Below are 21766 nucleotides of genomic sequence, written 5' to 3'. Positions count from 1 at the left end.
CACATTGGATCCAAAATCAAACATATCATATGCATATACTTGATCATCTTTCAAAAAATTTTACAATATTTTCACAACAAATTATAGATAGTTAGTTGTTATTAGTTTAAATTTGAACCTAACATTAAAATTAATTTTTTGTCTCAACAATAACAACCTGTCACTAAGAATTTATTATAAAAATATTGCTGGGATCTCATTTCTCAAAAGGAAATATTGTGTATAACATTTGGGATATGGGCCAAAGCAGGTGGAGAAGAAGGAGACATATGGGCCGAGAAGTAAATGTTGAGCCCAGTACTGGAAAGAAGTAGTGAGTAATGAGGATCTCTTCTCACTTCTCAGTAATGGAAAAGGAATGAATGATGGCGATTGTGATGATGCAGAGAGCAAAGAGGCTCACTTGTTGTCCAATCACCTTCACCTTCAGCTGGAATTCTCTCTGTTTCCATTCTGCTGCTAACATCGAAGGTTAGGTGCCTCTCCTCTCCTCTTCACTACTCTTTGCTCTCTTTCTCCTTCCACTGTACTTTTTATTTTTGGCTTTTATATTACATACAATACAAGAGGAGAGAATGTCAAACTCTGTTGCTACTTGCTATTGTAGCTTTGAATTTGCATATTGATTTATCTACCTCTGTCCATTCTTTCATTCAGACCATCAAACACTCTACCGTGTTCTTGAAGCCTGCAAACACTCCTTCAATTCCGGAACCGCAACTCAAACCCATGCAAGAATAATCAAATTTGGCTATGGAGCCTATCCTTCTCTTGTAGCTATATTAATATCAACTTATGCTCACTGTCATCGCCTCAATCTCGCTCGTCGACTTATTCATCAGATTTTTTCTTGGGATTTTGATTTGGTCTCTGTCAATATAGTTATTGAAACACTTATGAGGATTGGAGAATGTAATTTTGCAAAGAAGGTGTTTGATAAAATGCCCACAAGGGATACGGTAACATGGAACTCGGTCATTGGGGGTTATGTTAAGAATGCACGGTTTGAGGAGGCTTTGGCATTCTTCAGGGAGATGCTGAGCTCAAATGTTGAACCGGATGCGTTTACATTTGCTTCTATACTAACTGGGTGTGCAAGGCTTGGAGCTCTTAATCATGCTCATTGGGTACATGATCAAATGATTCAGAAAAAAATTGAACTCAATTTTATTCTGAGTTCTTCACTGGTAGACATGTACTCCAAGTGTGGTGCAATCCAAACTGCTAAACAAGTTTTTGAGAGTGTGAGGCGTGATGATGTGTCTGTTTGGAATGCAATGATCCATGGCCTAGCAATTCATGGTCTTGGTTTGGATGCAATTGCAATATTCTCAAAGATGGAGGATGAACACGTTTTACCTGATTCAATAACTTTCATTGGAATTTTAACGGCATGTAGCCACTGTGGTTTGGTTGAACAAGGTCGCAAACACTTTGATTTAATGACAAGTTGTTACTCGATTCAGCCACAACTTCAGCATTATGGAGCTATGGTTGATCTCTTAGGTCGAGTGGGGCTTTTGGAAGAGGCTCATGCCATAATTGCCTCAATGCCAATGGAGCCAGATATTGTTATATGGAGGGCACTTCTTAGCGCTTGTAGAACTTACGGGAAGCCAGAATTAGGTGAGGTTGCAATTGCAAATATATCCCGTCTCAGGAGTGGAGACTATGTGTTGCTCTCTAATATCTATTGCTCTGTAAAGAGATGGGATAGTGCTGAGAGAGTGAGAGAAATGATGAAAAAGACAGGAATTCGTAAAAATCGTGGAAAGAGTTGGGTTGAGTTCAAGGGTGTCATTCACCGATTCAAGGCAGGTGATCGGTCACACCCTGAAACAGAAGCAATATATAAAGTGTTGGAAGGGTTGATCCAACGGATCAAGTTGGAGGGATTTACCCCTGTGACAGGGTTGGTTTTGATGGATGTCTCTGAAGAGGAAAAGGAGGAAAATTTGAATTGTCATAGTGAAAAGTTGGCATTGGCCTATGGGCTCCTGAAAACTAGTCCTGGAACAGATATTAGGGTTTCGAAAAACCTGCGAATTTGTCATGACTGTCATTGTTGGATAAAACTGGTTTCTAGAGTATTATGCAGAGTGATAATTGTGAGAGATCGAATCCGTTTTCACCGGTTTGAAGATGGTTTGTGTTCTTGTGGAGATTACTGGTAGTCAATCCCCAAAGGCAAATAGATATGTCCTTTTCGGTACATTCATAAGGTTAGAGTGCATAACCAACAGTTGCAATTCGGCTGATTGGCTGATTGACTCTTGTTGCTAGTTGAAGAAAAGATTGAAGACTGTTTTATCAGCAACTTTAGTTGTCTGTCAAAGTTATGTGTCATTCAAAGAATTGAGGACAACTTGTTTGTTGGCAGCAGATGAAAATTTGGTCAACATCATTTGAATCACTTGATACAGCCATCAGGTTTTGGTGATATAGACTAAAGTTAGAGTTAGACGCTTAAGCAGAATGAAGAACATCTGATCTCTTAAGCCTAATCAAATAGTTGAGGGTGCTCTAGTTGAAATGGCAATGCTAACAGATTTAGGTGAAGCCTCACAAGAGTATACTTGTTACTAAAGAGTCCATGAGGTATGTTAATAGTTGCAAGTTGCTCAAATTTTTATTAATTTTTCTTTTTTGTACTTGCAATTGTCATAGTCATTGGTACGATGTTGTGTAATTTTTATCTTTTTGTTGCTACATCATCGTAGTGTGTTCTTCTAATTTCTTATGGCAATAATTTGTAAATTTCTATGACGTTCTTCTAATTTCTTATGGCAATAATTTGTAAATTTCTATGACACCAATTGGTCAGTGCTATGAGATTTGATTATTGAATTTCTCCATTTCTTTTTGAATTTTACATGCTATTGGATACTTGTTTGTTGAATATATATATATAGTGTGAATCCAACCCACAAACCCGACGAAACCGACCCAACTCTACTCCTTGGGTTGGTTTTTGTGAGTTGGGTTGTAATTTTATTTTAAGCCTTGGTTCAGGTCAGGTTCGGGGTGATATTTTTAACTCATTTACCCAACCTAACCCACCATATATATTAGTTTATTTTATTACCCTTATTTTAATTTTTAATTTGATTTATTTTGGTATTTGAAAATTAGTTTTGATGAATGTGGTAATTTGGAACATAATTTAGGCACATTACGTGAATTATAATAATTAATTTATAAAAAAAAAAGGGCTTAAATAGTTTTATGGAAGTCCAAATTTTTATAAGAAATGAAACATGCAAGCACAAATGCACAAATCACCAGCCTTACCCGACCTATGTGGGTTGGGAATTTCTCAACCCAACAAGTTGAAAAAATCCTCCAACTTGACCCATGCACAGTCTTATATATCCTCATACAAATAGACATAAGTGAAAAGGTACATCAATAATGCACTGGACCAAAGATATGCTAAGAAAGAAGAGCAATTTATCCATTTTATGTTTCTTCTGTTTTTCTCCCAGCTCAGTTGTTTAATTAGCTGTCCTGGGTTGGTACTAATGGCAGTCGGCCTCCGTATATCTCTGGGAGCTGGCTCTCATCAATCTCTTCGAGCAGAGTTGATTTTAAACTTTTGTTCTCTACAAATAATATCTGCACAGTATTGGAAGATAAAGAGTTAATCAACCATCATGAGATGCATCTGTAAAAGCCCAAGTATTTGTCTGTGAAGTGTGAATGCTCGGATATGTAATGCAGTCTAACAGCATGTATGAAGTTTTCCACTCAATGAAGGTACGAAATCAAAATCTGACCTTCTTCTTGGTATTTTTGTCGATAAAGGGGTATACAATTTTCCATACTGTCATAAATATGTAAGGCGCGTGGATGATAAAAACCTTCCCTAATCTTTCTGGGTAGAAGTCCTGCCATTACCATAAAGTTAGGAACAGTCTATCATGGGCCATTTGAATGTAATCATGTATTTTTCATTGCAATGACTTATATGCTTATATATGCTCACTATGTTTGCAGTCCTAATAATTAACAGAAGTTGTATTTAGCTGTCAAAGATTGAGTTTCTCAGCTTCTCTCAATGGGTACTAGATCTTTTATCTGGGGAGTTTGCAAGCTATCATCGTGCTAGAACACAAATGAAATGTAATGTAACCTGCAAAATCGATAGAGCTCCAAGGTATGCACGGATGTCACTATTTGAATATCCCCATCCTTCAAGATCGGCAATGAAAACAAATTTCTCTTGTCCTGGGGGCATCCTGATACATCAAGGTTAACCATTTACAGTCTATAATTACAGCAGTGTACTATTGAGTTTCCAATCCAGCTTCACTGTGAATCATGGAGAGGGACAGAGATACCTTGAACACAATTTGTCGAGACCATAGACTACAAAACCTGTACAACAAAAGAGTGCCTTGTATGAGCTAAACGACTTCAACTTCAACAATACTAGAGTAAAACCAAGTTTTCTGCCTCTTCCCTCTAGTGGAAGGTTTTATAAGCTCAATTCTACATGTAGACTAGAATAAAGGAGGTGATTAATCAAGACATATTTTGATTTGACTTTTTGTTTTAATCCACTTGGATAATCCATCCACCATTTTTGCTGTAAACTGAAACTGCTAGTAAAGTTCTTTCATTCTGTTATAACTATTACTTTGAATTTTTACATTTCATAGAGATATTGAATGAATAACTTATTAAGGAATGGAAACAAATGAAATGTATTTAAATAATGGAAAGGAAAAGAAAAGAGAGGAATGTAATAGAATTAAGTTATCTTGTTTGGACGTTTTAAAGAGTAATTCTAGAAATACAAAATTTTTTAATATTATAAATTGCTGATATGGTGTGTGGTTATTGGTAAATTAAAAAGTGATGTTAATGATGTACCTAGATAAAAACTGTGAAGAAGTTGGCTATAACAACATTATGTAAAAATGTTGTAAAATAATTTGTGATTGTAACATTACTTCATTCTAAGGGCACGTTTGGTAGACTGTAATTATGATTACATAGGAATAGGAACAGGAATAGGTATTACAAAGAATACAAGATGATATAATGTAATACTTATTACTATTCATTTGTTTGGTGACAACATAAGAATAGAACCCTAAAGACAATGGAATAAAAGCATTTAATTTTTTATTTTTTTATTTTTAAGAAACAAGCATTTTAAAAATTAAATTGTCTAAATTGTAACATTAGAATAAAACTTAAGATATATTTTAGAAAATATCTTATTCATATAATTATATTTCCAAATATATATATATATATATATATATATATATATATATATATAAATTTAAAAGAGAGATTAGTTATTTTTTTATGATTTTTTATTTTCATTATTGTTATGTGCATATAGAAAGTTTTCTTTTTTTTTGGAAATATATTAATTTTAGAAATTAAAGCACTTACTAGATAATAGCTGCTATAGTCATCTTAGAGAGAAATAATTATTCTTATTTTAAAGAATAGTTATTCATAAGGAATGACGATTCCTTATAATAAAAACATAACCAAATTATTGAATAGCTAAATCATAAGAATAAAAATTACATTATAGTATTTATTACAATTTACCAAATATACCATAAAGGCACGTTTAGTAGATTGTAATGGTGATTAACTAATAATAGGAATATGTATTATAAAGAATGCAAGATACTATAATGTAATACTTATTACTATTCATTTGTTTGGTGACAATACTATAATAGAACCCTAAAGACAATAGAATAAAGGTATTTTAAAAATCAAATTGTCAAAATTGTAACATTAGAATAAAACTTAAGATATATTTTAGGAAATATCTTACTTATATAATTATATTTTCTAAAAAATAATATATATTTTTAGGATAAAGTTTAGCTACAAAATTGGTTGTAATTTAAGGCTACAACTTTACTCAATAAAATAAATATTACTATATATTTTGAAAATCTAATCATTTGAATTGTATGTTCTTACGCTCTTAATACACGTGTCGAATTTTATATCAATCAAATATTATTTACTATATGATCTATAAGTTTATATTTTATGCATAATTTTAAACTACAAAAATTTGCAATTTTAACAATTTATTGATGACAAAGCAATTGATCTTTAATTTTCTAAAAATTTTACAAGCATGGAGGATATAAGAAGAAAATGTAATCTAATAGTGGATTAGTCAAAATTCATCTCCAATAAAAAAAATATTGAGTAAGGTTATAACCTTATATTACAATCAATTTTGTAGCCAAATTTTGTCCATTTTTTATGGATTTTTTTTTTAATTTTTTAATTTTTGTAATTGTTTGTACATATGGAAAATTTGTTTATTTGAAAGTATATTAATTTTAGAAATTAATGTACCTACTAAGGAATAGATATTACAGCTATTTATTATACCCTAAATAAATCTTTTTTAAGAGTGATATTAGAAAGAATGGAGTGGAATCATCTATAACAAAAGTATTATTATACTCGCATTTTAAAATAAAATGTTGAATTTATAAGGGTGTTTTAGGAATTTTAGTGAAAATGTCACTAAATCTAATGCATTCCCTCTCATTTAAGCTTCTAAAAAAGAAAAGAGATTTTTCATTCTTTACATTAAAACTCTAAACAAGGAAATAGAAAGAATATCTAAAATTATTCTTTTCATTCTATTCATTTTTTTTTTCTATTTCTTCCACTAAAAGAAAGTGTTAAGCTCCAAAGAAATTTTAACCTTTTTATGAATATTTAAGAGTATTCACAATAAGATTTTTAAAAGTTAAAAAGTCAAATTTTAGCATCCCATTCCACAAGAAACACCTTACAACAAAGATACTATTTCTATAAATTTTGGCATATGAGCTACAATAGACTGCCATTAGTAGTCTACTGTAGCTCAAATCTTATAACAAAAAATATTATTATATTTCTTAGATAAGTGGCGTTGCTTTTAATGTTTGTAGATGTAGTTTTTTATTATTATTTTAATAAGTTGTTTATATTATTTTAAATGAAGTGGTAAAAAATAGAACTTTTGATATAAGATGTATTGTAAAATAAAGTGTTAAAATTGATAAAGTGATTTTTTGAGATGTAAAATGCTAAAATTTTTGAGAGCTTTGATGGAAATGCTCTAATGCTCTAACGAGAGGGAAAATAACATACGCTTGAATTCTTCTATTCCCCCTTCGGTTTGAAAATGTCTAGCACCAAGGACCACTGCTATGGGTCTTCCTGTCTTGTCAAATCCTTGAATAAACATCTTGTTTTGTGCAATTTCATGTGGAAGCTCTGATGCAGAAATTGAACCATTTGGAACAAAGGTTTGCCTCCATTTCAAGTACTTGAGGAACAAGGCAGAAGCCTTCTCCACATTCAAATCACGAGCACGAAGGAATCTTCTAATCATCAGATCATCTACTACCTGCTTGTTAAAACACCACATATCAAAATATCAGCAGTGGAAATGAAATTTAGGTGTCACCATGTCTTCCACACTAAAACTAGTTGATCAGTATATTTATGTATATGCCTAAAAAAAAGATTAGTGCAGGCAACTGATCTGTGAAAATAATATGGGTCACAAACGATTGTATTTCTAAACAAGGCAAACTTAATGTAAATGGTATTTTAAGCGTTTGAAAAATAGTGAATTTAATTACTTAATTATAATTTTAACACTCCCTTTAATATCCGGAGCCTAACACGTAAGATTTTTATTAATTGAAATGTGAGGTAGAGTAAAGAAAAAAATTGATCTCATGATAATTCATTTTTAACATTTATGATGGCTGAGGAGGAAGATTTCATCTCAAAAATTCTTGAAGGTGATGCACTAGAGTCCATTTGCCGTTTGGAAACAGGTTATTTAGCTGAAACTAGAGATTTTTTTTTTAAAGAAAGTATCGTAGATAAAACTAATAGCTAGCTGAAATAGTACAGAAAGACCCATAAATAGTACCAAAAAAGTGTAGTGGGACCTATGAATAGTACTAAAAATAAGCTCAAAAGTAACATAAGTTGACTTTTTCAGCTATCCCAAATGCAACACTCTGTTTGGGAGAGATGAAAGTTTCAGCTTATTTTAGTTTTTAGCTTCATTTTGGTACTATTCATAGGTTCCGTTGTACTTTTTAGTATGGTCTAAAAACCAGCCGGACTAGCCGGTCCGACCGGTTCAACCGGGAACCGCCACTAATCCGGTCCAGTTATGACTAAAAACCGAAAAACCAGAAATAATTAAGAACTGGTCAGTTCAACCGTAAAATCGGGAAGCGGTATGGTTGAACCGGTTATTGACCGATTGTGTGAAAACTAAAACTACACATTTTTTTCAAAAAGTTGCATTTCCTCCCCCCCCCCCCCCTTCAAATCTAGCTTAAAATCCATAAGAATGATGATCCAAAACTGTGGGAAGGAAGAAAAACTCAATAAAAAGAGAAAGGTAAAGAAATAAAAATTAAAATGTGATTTTTGATTTTTTTAAGGTAAATATGAATTACCTTGGTAGCATTAATTTTATGAAATTTTTTATTTTGCAGCAAAAATACTTTGAGACCGAGAGAGGAAGAGTGTGAGACTATAATGTAAGAGACTTCAAAGTTGAAATAAAAGAGAAGACTGGCTTTAGCTTTTGGATGGGACAAGTTTGAAAGGAGAAATGGAAGTTTGAAAGAATGGGTAGTTGAAGTATTAATGAAAAAAAGTATTAATGAAAAGAAAGGACCGGTGGATCACTTTTATTGTTTTTGTTTATTTCTATGTCTTGTATGACTCACACCTCCTAGAGTTACATTACAAGTTCTTAAAAGGAGCAAACTTTTACAAGACAACTCAACAAAGGTAAGGGAAGGGTAAAAAAAGAAAAAAAAAAGGCCATGTCATGTCAATACTTAGTGTGTGTGTATATATATATATAAGTATTAAGTAGTATATAATAATAATTGTGGGGCCCAAAGATTTATGGGCCAGGCCCACTTGATCATGGGGAGTCCAAGGGCTGAAGCCGAAAAAGGTTATGGCCCGAGCTCAAAAATATAAGCCAAAAAAAATGGCCCGGAGATGCAGCCAAGGACAGTTTAGTCCTCGGCAGATCCAAAGCTCCATTGAGAAAAGGGGTGTAGGAACAAATTGGTAAGGGGATCTAAAATATCTTGGGAAAGTTACCCTTACTACCCTTCCCAGACAAGGCTCTGCTTCTAACAGAGCCGTATTCTTCAGCTTTATCAACCATCCCCAACAATTTTGGGATTAGACTGATGGGACAAATATCAGTCTTGTAAAGGTTGACCCTACACGTGGACGAAGGACAGCGAACGCAGGCTAGTATAAAAGAAAAAGTAAGTGAGTCAAGAAAGGGGGCTCTCTCCATCCCACCTAAAAAAGAGACTCCATGGGTGAAAACACCTGAACAACACATGTACATCAGATAAAAAACCCACCGTTGGGTAACCGGAGTAAGACCTTAATGATCCTCGGATCAAGTCCGAGGAGTCCAACCCCATAGGATGCGACTCTGAAGGGCTTAAATGTTTAAACCCAACTCCTTTTTCTACATGAATCCCTCTAAAATCAAGACCGGAACATCGCCCCATGACCAAAGGCAAGCTTTTCAAGCCCACTCTCTACAAATCATATTGTGAAGGATCTTTCATGTGCGAGCCCAACATCCTTATTGGGCCTCAACAGAACCGTGTCCTTACAATTGGCGCTGTCTGTGGGAAAGCTTGTGCGTTGGCGCGGGTGGCGGTGGAGTCGACTCTCTAGCAGGCAGAGGTTCGTGAGGTTTCCTACGTCTCCGACGACACACAGCTGTTGCTCCGACATAAACTTCTGCTAGGGGCTATGCCTTGCGGTGCCAATGGCGCGGGCAGCTCTAGGGGTTTTTAGCCACAAACCGGCTCTCCCCGCCCTGGTCTAGGGGCTTACATTCGAAACATAAACGAATGTAAAAAGAAACCTTACAAGTTTTGGACAAAACCAAGGCCTTGCATGGTTCTCGGACTCAAGCCTATGGGGAAACCAAGTACATAAAAGAAAAACCACAAGTTTTGGACAGAACCAAGGCCTTGCATGGTCCTCGGACTCAAGCCTATGGGGAAACCAAGTACATAAAAGAAAAACTACAAGTTTTGGACAGAACCAAGGCCTTGCATGGTCCTCGGACTCAAGCCTATGGGGAAACCAAGTACATAAAAGAAAAACCACAAGTTTTGGACAGAACCAAGGCCTTGCATGGTCCTCGGACTCAAGCCTATGGGGAAACCAAGTACATAAAAGAAAAACCACAAGTTGTGGACAGAACCAAGGCCTTGCATGGTCCTCGGACTCAAGCCTATGGGGAAACCAAGTACATAAAAGAAAAACTACAAGTTTTGGACAGAACCAAGGCCTTGCATGGTCCTCGGACTCATGCCTATGGGGAAACCAAGTACATAAAAGAAATCTTACAAGTTTTGGACAGAATCAAGGCCTTGCATGGTCCTCGGACTCAAGCTTATGGGGAAACCAAGTACATAAAAGAAATCTTACAAGTTTTGGACTGAACCAAGGCCTTGCATGGTCCTCGGACTCAAGCCTATGGGGAAACCAAGTACATAAAAGAAAAAACTGTTATTTGAACATTAAATTTTATCCGAGGAGAACTCCCCGTTAACAGTTGGGTTAATCCCTAAGCTGCACGGATCCCCCAGCCTACCCTCGGATCCCCAACACCAAAGGGATTGATGTAATATAGTGCAATATATTACCCAAAAACACAATCAAAGTCCCTCATTATTCGGCTACCCTCTCGGACGAATTATTCAGAGTTCATCGATCTCGGTCACTTGTTTTGCATGCATCGCTCAGTGCTTGGTCGTTATTCCGGTTAGTTTCCAGAGTTTAATTTACTGATAATTACCATTGTGATATTTGATAACATCGATAAGTTTAAAGACGAGCGTGTATTTAATGTTCATGCACTAAGTGGTTGTTGCAGAAAAGAAAAGTATTTAGAAAGAAATAAACTTATCTTTTATTAAGACATAGAAATAGTACAGTGTACAATGAAAAGCTGAAATAAGCTTATACTAAAGCTAACTACATGAGTAAAAAGAAAAAATACAAGAGAATGAAGGTAAAGCCGAAGGAGAAGCACAGATGAGAGGTTGGCTACTGCTTCAAGACCTTGTTCTTCCTCAATGCTTTTGCATGCTCATAACTTAGGCAGTAAAAGAACCCAGCTTGGGGCCTGCACCGTCGAAGAAAAGGCGCAGAGAGAGCCCAGCTTCAGGCTAGCGTAGCTGAAGAAAAGGCGCATGAAACCCAACTTGAGCCTCGCACCGCTGAAGGAAAGGTGCAGGGAGCCGGAAGTTGAGGAGCCTTCACCAAAAATTTGCCTGCAACAAGGCAGAGGTGCTGATGGCGGAGAATCTTTCTTCTGACACACCAAAATTCTGGCATGAATAGAACCTGTTTTGGATTTTGACTAAAAGAGGGAGAAACGCCCTTTCCCCTCTGTCGAAACGGAATATTCCCTTAAATTTATGCCTCCTTTGCCCGTACCTCACTATTTTGAGTCTCAGGAGGACACGGCGTCTTTGTGGCGGAGAGAGTTCCTTTTCCCCAACCCTCACCTCAAACATGATGTGCTAAGGGGGGAAACTGAAGGATTTGTGCGTAGGAAAAGCAACTTTCTCTCCTATTTATTTAAAAAGATAAGGTGGTGGCATTTAATTCACGCAGCGTCCCAAGGAACGCTAAAGACAAAATGTCTCCGGCTCGATTTCCAACGCCATCTGCAACCCTGAGATTAAAGGAGTCTCGCGAAGGCGCACCTCGAACACTGGGACGCCAAAAAGTACCGCGTGACCAAAGACTACGGAAATACCTCTTAATTTGTGGGCCCAGTAAATTCGCGGCCCAGGCCCGTTCTGCATGGGGGCCCAGGGACAGAACCAAGGCCTTGCATGGTCCTCGGACTCAAGCCTATGGGGAAACCAAGTAAAAATTACAAGTTTTGGACAGAACCAAGACCTTGCATGGTCCTCGGACTCAAGCCTATGGGGAAACCAAGTACAAAAGAGAAAAATCACAAGTTTTGGACAGAACCAAGGCCTTGCATGGTCCTTGGACTTAAGCCTATGGGGAAACCAAGTACAAAAGAGAAAAATTACAAGTTTTGGACAGAACCAAGGCCTTGCATGGTCCTCGGACTCAAGCCTATGGGGAAACCAAGTACAAAAGAGAAAAATTACAAGTCTTGGACAGAACCAAGGCCTTGCATGGTCCTCGGACTCAAGCCTATGGGGAAACCAAGTACAAAAAAAAAAAGGAGAAAAATTACAAGTTTTGTACAGAACCAAGGCCTAGCATGGTTCTCGGACTCAAGCCTATGGGGAAACCATCTACTCGGATGGGGGAAGTCCTCGGCTCAAATACTGTAAATTGTTAAGGCCAATAAGAGTGCTAGATGATGGCGGGACGCTCCACTATTCGGTGGCCTAAGGGGGCTGTTCATTTTTGCGGGTGATATGTCTTCGAATGATTACTTCCTACACCGCATAAGGCATCCTGTTCTAACCTCAGCATTGTTTCGGGCAAATATCGTTATTCACAGGTGCGCATCGCTATGACAAACAATTTTATTAAAGTTATGGTGACATCTTTTCATTAGCAAGTATTTTGGCCTTAGTTGTCATTGATTCAATGCTATATTATTGTGCCGAGCAGCGCTTGCAAATTTATAAAAACATAGAGACAAAACATGCGAAGTAAAATAACAACAATTTTTATTAATATGGAAAATTATTACAACGTACAAAGATGGGCTCAAACAAGCCTATACAAAAGGTGAACTGCCGAAGCAACGATAACATCCGCAGTACAGATAAGTAAACAGTCAGGTGTATTTTAAACTCGTCTTCAAAATCTCTCCAATCTCTGCCTCAGTATTGCTCATGTTGAGAGAAGAACTTTCTTTGGAAAAAGATGAAGGAGAAGGAAGAAGAGGATGGAGGAGATGAATGAGGAAGATGGAGGACATGAGTAAAGAAAGAGGAGAAGAAGAGAGAAGAGATGAAAAGAAAGAAAAAGGAGTAAAAGAGGGAGAAGTGAAAGCACCAGGATGGATCTGGTGCTGGGAAGACTAAGAAAGGGAGACGGAGGGGGCCGCCAGTGAACAAAGAGAGGAAGAAGCAGAGACGCTTAGTCCCTGCCTCGTTCCTGACTCCTAACACACTGGGGCCATATTAGGTATGCTCGTAAGAGAGCGGTTGGTTATGATGATGGGAATTCTCGACTCAGTCACGCCGAAAGTTTGACGTGATGAGCCCCTGCTTCGGATTTTGGCTGAAAGCAAGGGGGGACAAATCTTAAGTCTCCGCCATCCTTGCCCCGACCGAGCCATTTCAAGCTTCGTTAGGACATGGCGTTTCTGGGAGGGGAATGGTTTTTTCATTGTTTACTACTATGGTGAGTGTATTTCAGGTTAAGTTGTAACCGGAGAGTAAAAGTAAACCCCGGGAGGAATCTAAGGGTTTCAAATTTTGGGGGGATTAAAGGGATTCATCTGTGGGAGAAACAATTCTTGTTTCTCCTCTTTATATAGGGGACGAAGAGAAGAATACTTAATGTGTTCAGATCCCCAAGGAAATCTGCTAGCAAGAGTACACCCATTTCGTTCCCCCATGCCATCAACAACCTTTAAATCTGGGAGGTCTCGTGAAGGGAAGATATTAAAGACGCGCTTCGGATAACCAAACGGCATAGGCGCATCATGAAGAAATTAAGAGGAGCATCTTGTAGACCGGTACACTTCCTGGGCAGGTGAAGAGTCGCCAACGTCAGTCAAAGACTGAATTAAATGAGTCATAATAAAGGCTTGGTATTACCAAAACCCCCCATTCCAACCAGGATGTTGGACAGCAGGGTTTTGAGGGGCTATTGTGGGGCCCAAAGATTTATGGGCCAGGCCCACTTGATCATGGGGAGTCCAAGGGCCCAAGCCGAAAAAGGTTATGGCCCGAGCTCAAAAATATAAGCCAAAAAAATGGCCCGGAGATGCAGCCGAGGACAGTTTAGTCCTCGGCAGATCCAAAGCTCCATTGAGAAAAGGGGTGTAGGAACAAATTGGTAAGGGGATCTAAAATATCTTGGGAAAGTTATCCTTACTACCCTTCCCAGACAAGGCTCTGCTCCTAACAGAGCCGTATTCTTCAGCTTTATCAACCATCCCCAACAATTCTAGGATTAGACTGATGGGACAAATATTAGTCTTGTAAAGGTTGACCCTACACGTGGACGAAGGACAGCGAACACAGGCTAGTATAAAAGAAAAAGTAAGTGAGTCAAGAAAGGGGGCTCTCTCCATCCCACCTAAAAAAGAGACTCCATGGGTGAAAACACCTGAACAACACATGTACATCAGATAAAAAATCCACCGTTGGGTAACCGGAGTAAGACCTTAATGATCCTCGGATCAAGTCCGAGGAGTCCAACCCCATAGGATGCGACTCTGAAGGGCTTAAATGTTTAAACCCAACTTCTTTTTCTACATGAATTCCTCTAAAATCAAGACCGGAACATCGCCCCATGACCAAAGGCAAGCTTTTCAAGCCCACTCTCTACAAATCATATTGTGAGGGATCTTTCATGTGCGAGCCCAACATCCTTATTGGGCCTCAACAGAACCGTGTCCTTACAATAATAATAATAATAATAATAATAATAATAATAAATATATTATATATTGTCAATTTGATTCTTCACGGTTATAAAATTTTATATATGGGTTGTGGGTTTTGTTATTTTTGTTTCCTAAATTTAATACACGAAAATTAAACTTACATTATTTTTTAAATTATATATATATATATATATGTTTAACTTGAAAATTCTTAGTTAAAAAACTTAATATATATCTATATATATTTTTTAATTTTTATTATTTTAAAATTATTTATTATGTCATCGGTTTGACCAGAAAACCGGTAACCAATCCCTTTTCGATTCTCTCACCGTACCGGTTTTTATTTATTTATTTATTTTTTATATATAAGATAGAAATTCTACTTTAGTATAATCTAAGTGTATATGTGTGTGAAACTCCCTCCTAGAGACTTGAACCTCGACCCTTGCCCCTCACATCCCACAAACACTTATATTTGTGGAATGACCATAGCACCAAGGGTATGCGGTGGTACCGTACCGGTTTTTAAAACCTTTCTTTTTAGTACTATTTATGGGTTTTATTGTACTATTTAACTAGCTTTTAACTTCTTATTTTTTACACTTTTAGCAAAATTTTCTGTTCTCAAATGGATCTTTAATGTGCTTTGTTGCTCCACTTCGGTGCCACATTAGTCTATTGCCTCACTTAGGGTTCGTTTGGTTGGAGAGGTGGAAAAGCGGGAGGATGGAAAAGTAGGAGGATAGTTAATATTTTATTTTTCTCTCCTTTTTGTTTGGTTGGGAGTGAAAAAGTGGAGGGATGGAAAAAATGAGTTTGAATAAATTTACTCATATACCCTTATTAAAGAACGATGCTCAATTAAAACAAAAAAGTGATAAATAATCACAAAAAAATAGTAATCATCCAAATTTAATTAAAAATAAATAAAAATCATGTCTCAAAATAAAAATCACATCTTCTATAAAAAAAAAAAAAAACTATCACACCCAAGCCCTAGAAAATCAAAAGAAAAAAAAGGGAAGAGGCAAGTTATTGCCCAGAAGAAGAAGAGAAAAAGAAAAGAAGAGGGGGGGGGGGACGCCCATTCCTAGGCCTAGAAAATCAAAAGAATAAAAAAAGGAAGAAAAGAGGCAACGTTGCCCAAAAAAAGAAAGGCAACGTTAGTTACTGCCTAGGGATGACAATTTTTCCCCACCCCTCCCCACTTCGCTCCACGCGGGTTTTCCCCGTCCTGCAAAGGTGGTGGGGCGAGGATGGGGTAAGATTTTAGCCCCGCACCATGGGATGGGGCAGGTATGGGTTTAGACTTTTTAGACCCACCCTGCCCTGCCCCTCCTCGTCCCCATCCTTGCCCCACCTTGCCTCGCATTGCTAAGGGTTATAATTGTAAATTTTTCATACCCTAAAACCCTACTATTTAAACAACCATATCAATATTAGTTTATTTTATTCTACTCAAAGTAGTTCTCTGCCTTTATTTTGTTATGTGTTATATTATGAGATTTTTATTTTTATTTTTTATGATTGTATTGTTAAAAACTTGGATATATTATTCAATTTTTTTTTTTAAAATTGATTTGATTTGATGGGATGAATTTAGTTGTAATTTCAAGTATATTTTTATTAATGAAATAGGTTTTATTAAAAAAATTATACTAGTTATAGAACAAATTAACAAAAAGTGGAGTTTTACAGAGTGGGGCGGGGCTTCGTGGGGTCCCAAGAGGCGGGGATGGGGTGAGAAAGTTTTTCCTGTCATGCAGGGCGGGGCGGGAATGGGGCAAGACAAAACCATACGGGGCAGGACGAAGACTCTATCCTTTGGCCCCGCCCCGCCCCATTGCCATCCCTATTACTGCTAACTGAAGAAAATAAATAAATAAATACATAAAAACATGTGTATATGGGCATTTTTGTTATTCAAGAAAAAATTAATCTCCACTCAGTTTTCTCTCTATTTTGGGGAGAAAACACCTAAGCCCCTCGCTATTTATTTTTCTTCCCCCTATATACCCAACCAAATACACTCCAAAAGAGTTTTCTTCTCTATTCTCTCCAAAGTTTTCTTTCCACCTTATTTCACCTCCAAACAAACGCATCCTTACGGAGAAGTAGTTTTGCTTCCTTTTCTTTATTAAAGGTCTCACATGTGTTGAGATCGGCTTTTAATTAACTTAACTGGTTAAATCTCTTGTTATAAAAAAAAAAATTTTGATATTTTGATATAATGATAAAAAGATATTATAGGTTGAAATTATCTCCCTTAAAAAAATATATATATATTATGGAAAATGCTCGTTATGTTATACGTACGGCTGGCCTGGCCCGGCCATGCAGTCGCTGGAGAGCAATTAGTAGAGTGGCTGACGTTCTAGCTGATCCATCATCGATCCAAGCCATTGTGTTGAGAATATATAATCAATATTGGTACGTATAGCAGTTTTAATTATGGACAGCGCCTAGGACTAGGAGTATTATCCTTGTTATTGCATTTTGAGAGTATAAATCTTCTTACCAATAGTTGAAATATGAATTTTGCATGAAAATAAAACTGTAAAAACAAAACACATGCAAAATTAAAGAAACGACATAGCTAGGAATTAAAGAAGATTATGGCACCTTGGAGGAGGGATCCTGGGTTTCCACAAAGGATCTCATAAGTCGAATTCTGGTCAGCTCAATCTCATTATTGCTTTTCAAGCCGTTGCCTTCATCATGATATCTTCCTCCTGCTTCTTCTAATTCTGTGTTTTCTCGAGACTCACTTTTGTTGTTCATCATCATCATGTACTTCAACTTCCTGCCTTCTCTCTTCTTCGTTCTTTATTCTCTGATTTCTCACTACACTAGCTCTCTCTCAACACATTCTGAGACTGATGACTAACAACAAACAGCTTTAAAATGAGAGGCAATTAAGCTGAACAGTAGTAATGGGGTTCTAGTGCTACATAAACAGTTAGCTGCCTATACCAAAACTATAATGAATCAAAAAGTACGGATTTTTATCAATTATTGGCGATAAGATAAGCTGGTCCCGGTGAGGTGGCCCTTTATTCTCTGATTTCTCACTACACTAGCTCTCTCTCAACACATTCTGAGACTGATGACTAACAACAAACAGCTTTAAAATGAGAGGCAATTAAGCTGAACAGTAGTAATGGGGTTCTAGTGCTACATAAACAGTTAGCTGCCTATACCAAAACTATAATAAATCAAAAAGTACGGATTTTTATCAATTATTGGCGATAAGATAAGCTGGTCCTGGTGAGGTGGTCTTTTCCTTGACCTGATAAAGTGTGTGAAAATATGTGTAATATTGTTTAAACATTGAAAATTGTTATTTAAAATGCAATACCAAACGCCCTCTTAATATCCTAGCCCAGAGAAAAATACCCAACCTGAATATGATTTTTTTTTTTTTTTTTTACTTAAGAGTATAAAAATTAAATAAATAAAGGTCAATTAAAAACTAATTGATATCTTAATCTAATGATAAATAATTATCATGAGGAGCGAATGCCGGTGAAAACTCTCTTAAAAACACTGTACAAATTTTTAAAGTTTCTTCTTAAGGTAAAGTGCTTTATGTTGCGGTTACTTTCCTTAATACAATGTCGCTGAAGAAACATACCACAGGAGCAACTAATGATAATGCAAACCCAATGAAGAAACGTACCACAGGGGCAACGAATTCAGATCCTCTAAATTTTTTAGGATACTCTACCAAATAGATTTTCTTAAATCTTAATTATTCTTTAATGATTTAATGGTCTAAATTCTGGCATGTCAGCATTCCACTAACAATAATCTTAATTATTTTGTTTGTAACATTATTTTATTATTTTAAGAATATTGTTAGTAGAATGCTGACATGGCAGAATCTTGACCATTAAATCATTAAAAAGTAATTAAGATTTAAGGAAATCTACTAGTAGAGTACCCTAGAAAATCTAGAGGATTTGAATCCGCAACTACCTAATAATAATGCAAACCCAACTACCTACATTTAATGTTCGACCAGCTATGCACGACCTATCTACATTTAATGAGCCCTTATTGGTATTCAACTGGCTATGCACGACCTATCAAAAAACAAAAAAAAAAACTAGCTATGCACGCAAATAATAGCTGGCAATATATCTATCATATACCGTTACGTTCTACTATCCATGGCTCTAATACGCCTGCTAGTGCTAGGGCATAGGAACCGACATATAATACAAGTACTTTATAAGAAAGAATTTAATGAAAATAATAATTGCACCACTTTTACAGTTCCCTTTATGATTTATGAATGAATTGATATATCCTTTAGTTTGATAAATATACCAAGTAGACCTCATAATATAGTAAATGACATATTTACACCTTTATAGTAATCTCAAACACTTACATAAAAGATGTTTTAATAAAAGAAGTTTCTCAACTATTGCTAGAATCCCCTTTATTTAGAATTAAAGAAAGTACTAATTGTGGTAATTTCCTGAATGAATATAGAGATAATCCACTAAATCTAAGCAATAGAGTCAATTACAAATCCCTAACAAATTTTCCCCTGACAAAAACAGTTATTAACAATAATGAAAGAATTGATGAAGTAACATTGTTTGACACATCCTGGCAAAAATAGATATATAAATATATATATACTCCCTCCGTCTCACTTTTTTTGTCCTCTATTCTATTTTGAGATATCTCAAAATATTGTCCTGTTTCTAAAAATAAAAGTCATTAATTTACTAATGTTCCTATTATACCCCTATTAATTTACTAATTCAATTTTTTGATAAATTATTTTAAGGGTAGTTTGGAAACTTATACATTTTTAAAAGGTAGACAAGACAATAAATGATGTTCCCTTAAAAGTTTGACTTTTCAAACAAAACAAAAAAGTGGGACAGAGGGAGTATATAATAAACAGAACCGTGACAAATTTTATCCCTTTAAGTCTTTACAACATTGATAGACTTTACCATGACTCTTATACTATTACCCAACAGAATTATAGCAGTATTGAGAAAGATATTTTATATGAAAAAAATATTACTTTAGATTTCAAAAGTGATTTTCTTAAAAACCTTTTTAAAGGAATTTTACAAGAAGTCTTTAAAAAGAATTTTGAAGAGATAGTACAAAAAGATGTTAATTTTCAAAATGATGACATAGCAACTAATCCTTTTATCGAAAGTCAATTGCAGACTAATATGGATAAAAGACCTTCCAGGGTAGACTGGAAAAGAAAGGGCAAAGCACCAGTGGTGCAACCTAATGAAATCCGAAAGGCTTCAGCGAAGATTTCGGATAAGCATGAAGGCATCTCAATTGAGACAATATCCCTTTAGGATATGTTGCTGGCAAAAGCAATGTATTCATGTGGTCAAAAAAGTGAAATATTGCAAAAAGTGCTTTGTACTTATCTCACTTTTCAGAATGGAGAATTTACAGACCTTCATTTTCATATTAAACCCATAAAGCTATAAACAGCACCCATGACAAATGGATGTATCGATTTAAAGTTTTAGTTTCTACAGCATTTATTAGAACATAAGACATGACAGATGATATATGGCTATCCCACCAAGCCATATGGTATGAAAGTTTTGGAGAAACAGAAAGGATTTATGACAAATACCATCCCTACTCGGGATTACTTATTAATATCGAGAGAGAGGATCCAGTGATCTGTGATCCTTCATGGTTATCTGAAATGCTAGAAGCAGGGTTTATTAGCAAATTAATCCTAACTTCTGGAATTCAAATTAGTTTATTTCCTAAAGTTATCCAAGAAGCAGCTGCACAAATTGGAAGACTTAATTATATGAAGCTTACTATTTGGAGCACTCTCCTAGCTTAGGACACTAGCTATTATATGAAAGCTCGGCCAGCACACATTCTGGTCCTCATCAGTGATTATGGGTGTAGACCTAACTACAACTGGTATACAGGAGATACTTATTTATCACTTGATGATCCACATACTCTGGCACAAGAATGATCTAATTTCATGAGTAACAAGATTTATGAAGTACAAAAAGAATTAGACAGAGACTTCCACTTATATGGCTATACCAGTAGGATAGCCGTATATGGACCAAGACCTTCAGCAAGGAGACTTATTGGAAAAAGAAAGATTGCTAAGGATCCCAGAATAATGACAAAGGATCGTGCCCCCACCTATCTTCCTATTTCATACTATGTTTTTTGTGGCAATTATGGAGTACTCCATGAGCATGAGCAGTATAATGATGACTCTAATCCGCTGGATTATGATAACTATGCGAATATAGACTGACAGACAAGACAGAACGAACGATAGCTCTCTCAGACTGACCTTCCAAAGACAATTATGATAGACCACTGTTCACCAGCACGCGTGAATAGCTTCCAGACAGATCCAGACAAGAAGTCACTCCTTGTGATAAACTACAAGACAGTATTCTGACAGATTCCCAAACAGACTACTGTTCATTTTTATTGTTTATCAATAGTAATTTCCATAACATTCTACAAGTTTCCATCGACAGATTAACTCAAGTTAACTTTACTTACTCAAGTTACTTTTAAAAATATACCATGGTTTATTTCATCTATGAAAGGAGACGACTCAGAAGATAGAAGAGAGGTCAAGAATTTAGGTTGAAGACATAGGTTGAGTTCTTAGACAGAACCTTCTCCCCCTCCAAGATAGACTCTTGTAATCCCTCCTCTCCTCCTCAATCCAACCTTAGACCTCACAGACATAGACATAGCCTTGTAATCTTTCTTTTTCCAATAAGCCTCCTTGCTGAAGGTCTTGGTCCATATACGGCTATCCTTCTGGTGTAGCCATATAAGTGGAAGTCTTTGTCTAATTCTTTCTGTACTTCATAGATCTTGTTACTCATGAAATTAGACCATTCTTGTGCCATAGTATGTAGATCATCAAGTGATAAATAAGTATCTCCTATATACCAACTGTAGTTAGGGCTACACCCATAAACCTAATCACTTGAATTCTATAGACAAACTCGTTGTTTGTATTAAAGGTAAAAGATATGGACATCATACTAAACAATGTGGAAAGAAAGAAAAGGTTAAAAAAGAAAGGACAAAAATGAAACAAGATAAAATAGACATAAA

At 36.0% G+C, this 21766-nt stretch overlaps 2 protein-coding genes across 3 annotated transcripts; one reads left to right on the top strand and one right to left on the bottom strand.

Moving 5' to 3' along the window:
* The first annotated feature begins 328 nt into the window (after positions 1 to 328).
* Positions 329 to 2816, top strand: LOC115963950 (pentatricopeptide repeat-containing protein At5g50990). The gene is made up of 2 exons (XM_031083209.1): positions 329 to 471; positions 658 to 2816. Exons 1-2 carry the CDS (start codon positions 363 to 365, stop codon positions 2172 to 2174), a joined length of 1626 nt encoding a protein of 541 aa, XP_030939069.1. The 5' UTR covers positions 329 to 362; the 3' UTR covers positions 2175 to 2816.
* A 454-nt stretch (positions 2817 to 3270) lies between these two features.
* Positions 3271 to 17699, bottom strand: LOC115963951 (phosphatidylinositol transfer protein 3-like). Of its 2 annotated transcripts, XM_031083210.1 has the most exons (6): positions 17267 to 17699; positions 7141 to 7399; positions 4341 to 4377; positions 4133 to 4238; positions 3777 to 3887; positions 3271 to 3615 (listed from the first exon to the last, which is right to left on the bottom strand). In XM_031083210.1, the coding sequence occupies exons 1-6, from the start codon at positions 17432 to 17434 to the stop codon at positions 3499 to 3501; spliced, it is 798 nt and encodes a 265-aa protein (XP_030939070.1). In that variant the 5' UTR covers positions 17435 to 17699; the 3' UTR covers positions 3271 to 3498. The 2 variants fall into 2 exon arrangements, with proteins under 2 accessions (XP_030939070.1, XP_030939071.1); XM_031083211.1 differs by lacking the exon at positions 3777 to 3887 and having other exon boundaries at positions 17267 to 17673.
* Positions 17700 to 21766: the final 4067 nt, after the last annotated feature.

The sequence above is a fragment of the Quercus lobata genome, chromosome 10 (genome assembly GCF_001633185.2).
Source record: "Quercus lobata isolate SW786 chromosome 10, ValleyOak3.0 Primary Assembly, whole genome shotgun sequence".
NCBI classification, from domain to species: Eukaryota; Viridiplantae; Streptophyta; class Magnoliopsida; order Fagales; family Fagaceae; genus Quercus; species Quercus lobata.
Note: the sequence above shows the minus strand (reverse complement) of the source record. Positions and strands in the feature narration are given on the sequence as shown.